We start from the raw sequence: 7,344 nt of genomic DNA on the forward strand, positions 1-7,344 counted from the left end.
GCTTGCAGGCACACGTGGAAGGAATGCTATACACATAATATAATATAATATAATATAATATAATATAATATAATATAATATAATATAATATATAAATATTTAAAAAAAAAAAAGAACTGAGGCGGGGGTCAGGGCGTGGAGAGAGGGAAGGTCTGGGCTACAAAGGAAGACCCTGTCCTGATCAGAACACAACAAAACAAGGAATAAAAAATCTGAAAAACTGTACTTTTGTGATGTTTAATCCCCCTGCAGGTGCTTGTCAAGAAATCAGACTTCAGTAATGAATTCAGAGGGAGCGGGGACAGAGCCCAGGACCTCAGACACAACCAAGTGTTCCATCGTTAGAGCTCCACGCCTTAACCAGCTCTAAGGAGTCAGCTTTAAAAACCCCAACTGTCACTCTTAAGAACATTTTCTTTTCATAGCAAACGATGTAGTCAAAAGCACTCAACAAGCTGAGGCCAGAAGTTTTCCAAAAGTCCCAGCGTGGGCTACAGGGTAAGACCCTGTCTGTAGGGCAGGGAGACAAAAGGGGTCTCAGTGGTTAAAAGCACTGGCTGCTCTTTCGGAGGAACTGGGTTCGATTCCCCGCACCCGCATGGCACAACTCACAACCATCTGTAACTCCAGTTGCAGATCCCATACTGCTTTTGGTCTCCTCAGGAACCAGTAGGCAATTAGTATATAGACAATTAGTGTACAGACATACATGTATGCAGAACATCCATACATACTATTTCTTTAAAATATCAACTTTGTAAAGTAAAAATACAGTCTTTAAAAAAAAAGAAGAAGAAGAAAAGAAAGAAGTCCCAAACAAGACATAAAAGAGACCATTTTAAGAATAAATAGCTGAGTGGTGGTGGTGCATGCCTTTAACCCCATGGTTCAGGAGGCAGAGGCTTTGAGCTCAAGGTCAACCTGGTCTACAGAGTGAGTTCCAGGACAGCCAGCGCTGTAACACAAAGAGATTGTCTTGAAAAACAAAAAAACAAGAAAAAAGAAAAAGTAATAAATACATAACAAAGAGACCAATAAACGCTGAATCCTCAGAAATCCCTTTGCTTCGTCAATTCTAGACTCCTCCCACGTTTTGTTTATCTGATGTATTTTACAATACATGGTAAGTTTTGGGTTCCTTCCTAAATTTTTATTACCAGATGAAACAGACTTGCAACCTGGTCCGCACGAAGGCAAAATAAGCCATCTACAAAAGTGATATGGAACCAGGCAAAATGGAATAATGCTAAGTTCTTCTTAATGGCACATAAAATCCTGCCGTCAGTTCCAGTCAGAACTCAAGATACAGGAGCGATCACACGCTCACAGACGCCTGACTCCATGCACTGCCGAGACCAGCTTCCAGCCTCCTCTGCTACCTTGTACTGATCTCCTTGTCACAGGGCACTGAAACTTATCGTTGCTATTTCATCTGAAAAGGAGGCATGGCCCACAGGAAGGACTCTGCTCTAGGCCTCTGTGACCTCATTCTTGTCTGGCTGCACATTGCACTCCAACACAGGTTATGAAACATGCTAAGTCACCCATTGACAGAACAAACAAGCAACACTTCTCTTTTATGTTGCTTTGAGAAGGTATAAAATCTCAGCAATTTTCAAGTTTGTAGATCCAACATAGTCCACTTTCTAACTCTTTCCTAGGATTTACTGTGCTCCAAAATCCCACAAATTACCAAATTTACAAACAAAAATGATTATTTGCAAGTTGGTGAGTGTTCTCATTTGGGCCACCAAACTAAACACAAAAGAGTTTAAATGTAGCTCAGACTGTCCTCAAACTGGACAGACACACAAGGTGACCTTGATCTGCCTCCACCTCCCAAGGGTAGGATTACAGGCACTTGTCACTGCGCACTATACAAGTTATTTCTGATTAGTACGATTGACTGGAGGTGTGAGGAAGTCTTTAAGGGGCAAGCAAATCATTTCACCATCACAGTAATGACCAAATCAAGTCAGGAGCACTGGCTGCACTGTACCCACAGCACGAAGGAAGGAGGAAGGGCAGAACTTGCAATCATTTACATCAGTTCTTAAAAACATAGTCTTAATAAAATTTAATCTCTTTAAGACAGGGAAGGTGGCTCAAACCTGCAATCCCAGCACTTAGGAAACTGAGGCAGGAGGAGTACTTGGAGTTGGAGGTCAGTTTGTATTACATAGTGAGTTTCAGGCCAACCTATCCTCAAAACCAAACTTTCTATTGTTGCTCAGGCACTGTAGATTTAACATAGGGCCTGGAGCATACCAGGTAAAAGTGAGCTATACTTCTGGTCCAAATTTTTCTTTCTTCTTCTTTTTAATTAAGTTATTTACGTACAAGAACGCTCTGTTTGCAAGTACACCTGCAGGCCAGAAGAGGACGCTGGGTCCCATTATAGCAGCTGTGAGCTACAGCTGTGAGCTACCATGTGGTTGCTGGGACCTCTAGAAAAGCAACCAGTAGTTTCAACCACTGAGTCCTCTTTCCAGCTCCCTTCATTTCATTTTTATTTATTTATTTGGTAATGCTAGCCACTGAACTAGGTAATTGTGCATGCTAAGCACCTAGGCAAGGGCTCTACTGTTGTGGTAATCTCCAGCCTCCCAATTTTACTTTTATTGATGAGAACACTGGAGTTCCTGTACAATGTAAAAACCCAGAAATAAAAGATAAGTGTTAGAGATGGCACAAAATGTGTGCCCGTTAAGGCTAAGGGAGAAAAGAGTCTCTATGAATAGCTGAAAAGCAAAGTGTAGGAGAGCGAGAGAAAAGGACCCGCTCCCCAGCAACAGGACTACGGCAGGATTATGCACAGGACGTGATGGAGGCTACACTACATTCCACAATGCTGGGTTCTCAGGATATGGTTTAGAATCAGATTAAATGTTGTTCTTCCTCTCTCACATTTCCCATTACTTTATACCCGAGGTATACACTAGAGAAAAATCTGCTGTTATTCCAAAAAATTTAAATATCTGGTCTTGCAACTACAATGTTTCTCAGAAAATCAGTAGGCCTTTCTTCCCTCGCCTTCAGGGCTGACGATCAAACCCTGGGCCTGTGACTACCTGGCAACCTGTGTCCACTGAGCCACACCTGGCACAGGCAGCTGTCTCACAAAGTGCAAGCTCACTCTGCGTTTAAATAGCTGTAACTGGGATGTTTGAAACAAGATAATTTTTATTACTATTTATTTGTCTTGTCTTTTTTTTTTTTTCTGAGATAGGGTTTCTCTGTAGTCTGGAACTAGCTCTGTAGTCCAGGCTGGCCTCGAACTCTGAGATCAGCCTGCCTCTGCCTCTTGAGCGCTGGAATTAAAGATGTGAACCACCATCACCCTGGCTCAAAAGAATTTTTTAAATTACATTTTAAATTTAATTCTACTGTGTGGGGGAGGGTACACAAAGGCCACCTCTAGTAAATAGGTCAGAGGACAATCTGTGATTCTTTAATGTGGGTCCTGGGGATTGAACTCAGATCATTAGGTTGGGTGGCAAGCTCCTCTACCCGCTGAGTAACCCCCTCAACCCTTAAACTTTTAAAAAAATAAGAAACAAAATTGAGTATGTCCATTCATATTAGCACTTTACAAATATCCCACTCAAAGACTTAGATGCAAAAGTAATATTATTTTGGGCTGCAGAGATGGCTCAGAGGTTAAGAGCACTAACTTTACTTCTAGGGGTCCTGAGTTCAATTCCCAGCAACCACATGGTGGCTCACAACCATCTGTAATGAGATCTGGTGCCCTCTTCTGGAATGTAGGCACACAGGCAGCCAGAACACTGTATACATAATAAATAAATAAATAAATCTTTAACACAAAAAAAGTAATATTATTTTTCACACATAAAACTGAATCATGAAACGTTCAATTTGAGCCTTCAAACACCATTTAAGATTAAAAAGGCCTCCCCAAACTGCAGCTGTAGTATGGACTTGCACTACGGTGTCAACGGGCACCTACTTTTTAAACCACATGATCTCTTCAGGATCTGAGATGCCAAATTCCCTCATCTTCTTCACCATGCTGGCACTCTTCTTAACAGCCACCTCGTAGCGCTGGCTGCGAGTGAGGAAGTTATAGTCTTCATGCTGGAAGTCCGGGTCGTTCAGAATCAAGTTCTCTGCAAGGGAGTTAAATGACATCAAGAGAAACAGCATTCACCCTCCCGGAATCCCAGCAGATTAGAACGGAGGGCTGTCCCCTCCTAAGTAGGGAGTCCCGGTTTCCCCTAAACTCCAGGGACCCCAAGTTCTCATCCATTGGGGTCTTCCGTCTGGTTCTGGACAGGAGGGAGGCCTGACGCTCCGGCCTCACCGATTTCTCGGCGGCGCCGGGTGTTCTCCGCACTGCCATCCAGGATGTTCGTGATCAGCTCGGGGTTGAAGGTGGCGGCGGCCCGCTCCTTGCTCAGGTCGGGGTTCATGGTGGCGGCCAGGGTTGGTGGCAGAGGAGGTGGCGACAGAAGTGACAGACGCCAAAACGACGACGACGCGGATCTGCTGCCGGAGTGCAGAGCTGGCCCTAAGAGCTCCGCCGAGGCCCCGCCCCGCCCCGCCGGCTCCACCACGCCCCGTCCCCGCCGCCACTCCCCGCGTGACCGGCTGCGATCTCGGAAGCCGGGACCGCCCGCCGGACGGACGAATCCCCTGCCGCGGGCCAGGGGAGGTCCCCGAGCCGCTCTTCGTCAAGGAGACCAAGGTAGAAGGTCAAGAATTAGCTGCGGAGAAGGGAGAGGAGCGGGGCGCTAGCGGGCGTCGCCACTCCGGGTTCACGTGATCTCTCAGGGCTGAAAGGAGACACGCGCCGCGGATTGGCCAGGGCTTTGAGGGGCGGGATTGCGCCTGCGCCTTGGGGACTCGCTTAGTTCCAGGCTTTGGGGTAGTCTCGCTAAAGTCTCCCCGGAAGCGAGAAGGGGACTGGGTGACAAGGCCCTAGGGTGGGGTGAGGAGGCTAGTAGAGGGAAGGTGTTGGTTTTCCTGGAATTCACCCAAATTGGAGCAAAAGGGGACCAGGACAAAGGTCACGTTCGGGAGAAGGTTCATTACTGTTGGTTAAAAATTTTGGCGACTTGCGAGGCTTGGGGCTCTTGGGAAGCTTTGCGGTTTATCAGCGGACAAGGATGTGGATTGAGAGGGAACAGGACGTGTTTCTCTATGTTTAGTAGTTCAAGACGTTTTCCTCCTAACCTGGCAGGGCCTACAAGTTTTGAATCCAGACTTTGGTTTGCTTTATCATCATCATCATCAAAAATGTAATTGTACGCTTGCAAAGCTCCAATGTACGACTTATAACAAAGAGTTTCTTAGCCTCCAGGACAGCCAGTTTTCTCCAATTTGCATTTTAGTTCTTATTCCTTAAAAAGCCTAAAGTTGCGGGGCGTGGTGGTACTAGCTTTGACTCCCAGCACAGTTCAAGGTTATCCTGGTCTCTAGAGACAGTTCCAGCACAGCAAGGGCTACACAGAGAAACCCTGTTTCCCAAAGCAAGAAGTGCTAAGTGGTCTGCTGGAGATAGTTTACATAGTGCTAATCTAACATGCTCAGAGCCCAAGACTTGCTCCCCAAGCATCCCATAGACTGGGCACGGTGGCACAGGTTTGTAATTCCAGGTTGAGGTTTGAGGCCGTTTTCAGCTGCGCAGAGTTTGAGGGCAGCCTGGGTTGTGTGTTGACCTGTTTCCAAACGTTTTTAAATGCTAAAAAAAATGCACTTTCTTCATTTAATTTAGCGGTCTTTCGACTTCACGCCACATGGGAGAGCTATAGTCAGTTACAACTCTCTAACTTGCCCTTGAAACAACATATTTAAGACCCATTTCATTAACAGTACCTTGGATGGATACAGTCAATGAAGGATTTATCTTGAAAACAAAATTTAAGGAAGCCCCCCCCCCAAAATTCAATATTTTAATGCACTGCTTTTTTCTCTTGGGGCTGGAGATGGGCCTCTGAGCTACATCCCCAGCCCCACAATATTTATAAATTCAAAAGAGAAAATAAAAATTTTTAAATAAAGACTATATCATTGTTGCTTCTTGTGCTTTTGGCTCGGGCTCCCATCTGCCTGCACAAGGCTCTGTCACTGAGGCTGTTTTCAAGGCGCTGATACTTCATTTAGTTTGGTTATTGAGAATTGTGTTCCTCTTATCAGAAGCTTATATCCCAAAATACACTCTGCACAAGCAATTGATAAGATAAGGTTGAATCTATTGCTTAATGGGGTAAAAAGGGACCATTCCATGGTAAACCTTTGGCAGACTCTCACAGAGGGGACGATCTGGTCAAATAGTGACAGTTGGAAATTTGACCTGGCCTCTTGGTACAGGCCTGGAATCTCAGCTACTCAAGACGCTGAGGCAGGAGGATCACAAGTTCAAGACCATCCTGAGTTGCAGAGAACTGTCAATTTGGTTTACAGCAGTGCTGGGTCTTAATTGCAGTAAGAATTACGTAAGAATCACAGTACAGGTAGGGTGTGGTGGTGAAGCCTTTAGTCCCAGCACTCGGGAGGCAGAGGCAGGTGGGATCTCTGTGCCTTCCAAACCATCCTGGTCCACAGAGTGAGTTCCAAGCCAACTAAAGCTACATGAGACCCTGTCTGAAAACAACAACAAAAGAATCACAGTACAAAATGGGAAGTGACAAGGTATTCAGAGGTCAGACTGGCTGCTAATGTTGAAACCGTCCACCTGGGTGGGCAGGCCAGGCAGCACTAGAAATGCTGACGAAGGCAGAATTCCAGCAGATTTCGTTCACGTGAATAGTAAGGTACGGCTTTAGATCAGTGCTCAGCAGGTGTGGGATGGGTGGTTTCAGTTTTCATCCTCTTCATGAATCCAGTCACCCATCATATTTAATAATATCCCAGAAACTGGACGTAGCCATCAGAACCCCTGCCTCATGGGATGATAATCTGGTGAACGAAACAGACGAAAACAAAAAAAACAGACCAAACTCTTTGAAATCTGATTGTTTAGTAAACCGCAATGAAGAAATAGATCAGTGTGGAGGTGCAGAGTGAGCAGGGCTATAGAGAAATCTATGTTAGTTGGTAGAGGAGGAAGACACTACTGTCAAAGAGCTATTTGAAAATATCTAAAGTAGAAGGGACTTGGAAAAAAAGAAACAGTCTGGTAAGTCTAGAAAAGAAAAACTTCACATTGGGCTGACAAGATGTGATGTGGGAGGTCCTTCTGTCTATGTGTTGCTTTTATTGGTTAATAAAGAAGTTGCTTTTGGCCAATGGCTTAGCAGAGTATAGCTAGGCTGAATCAGGAAGACCTCTCTTAAAGGAGCTACAACATGCCACCAGCAAGCAGAGCCCATCTGAAAAAAA

The 7,344-nt window shown here is 45.1% G+C and overlaps 2 protein-coding genes across 3 annotated transcripts in view; one reads left to right on the forward strand and one right to left on the reverse strand.

The window, feature by feature from the left end:
• Acox1 (acyl-CoA oxidase 1) overlaps positions 1 to 4,522 on the reverse strand; it is a 25,568-nt gene extending 21,046 nt beyond the window's left edge. The window contains exons 1-2 of one of the 2 annotated variants that reach the window (XM_005350763.3): positions 4,325 to 4,522; positions 3,971 to 4,130 (exon numbers count right to left, since the gene is read on the reverse strand). In XM_005350763.3, the coding sequence (XP_005350820.1) occupies positions 3,971 to 4,130; positions 4,325 to 4,433 (269 nt within the window). In that variant the 5' untranslated portion in view covers positions 4,434 to 4,522. The remainder of the gene's footprint in view (positions 1 to 3,970; positions 4,131 to 4,324) is intronic. The other variant, XM_005350762.3, reaches the window with a different exon arrangement.
• A 45-nt stretch (positions 4,523 to 4,567) lies between these two features.
• Ten1 (TEN1, CST complex subunit) overlaps positions 4,568 to 7,344 on the forward strand; it is a 15,250-nt gene continuing 12,473 nt past the window's right edge. The window contains exon 1 of the mRNA XM_013347588.2: positions 4,568 to 4,708. The gene's annotated coding sequence lies outside the window, so the exon portion shown is untranslated. The remainder of the gene's footprint in view (positions 4,709 to 7,344) is intronic.

This window comes from Microtus ochrogaster, chromosome 7 (genome assembly GCF_000317375.1).
Source record: "Microtus ochrogaster isolate Prairie Vole_2 chromosome 7, MicOch1.0, whole genome shotgun sequence".
Classification (NCBI taxonomy): Eukaryota; Metazoa; Chordata; class Mammalia; order Rodentia; family Cricetidae; genus Microtus; species Microtus ochrogaster.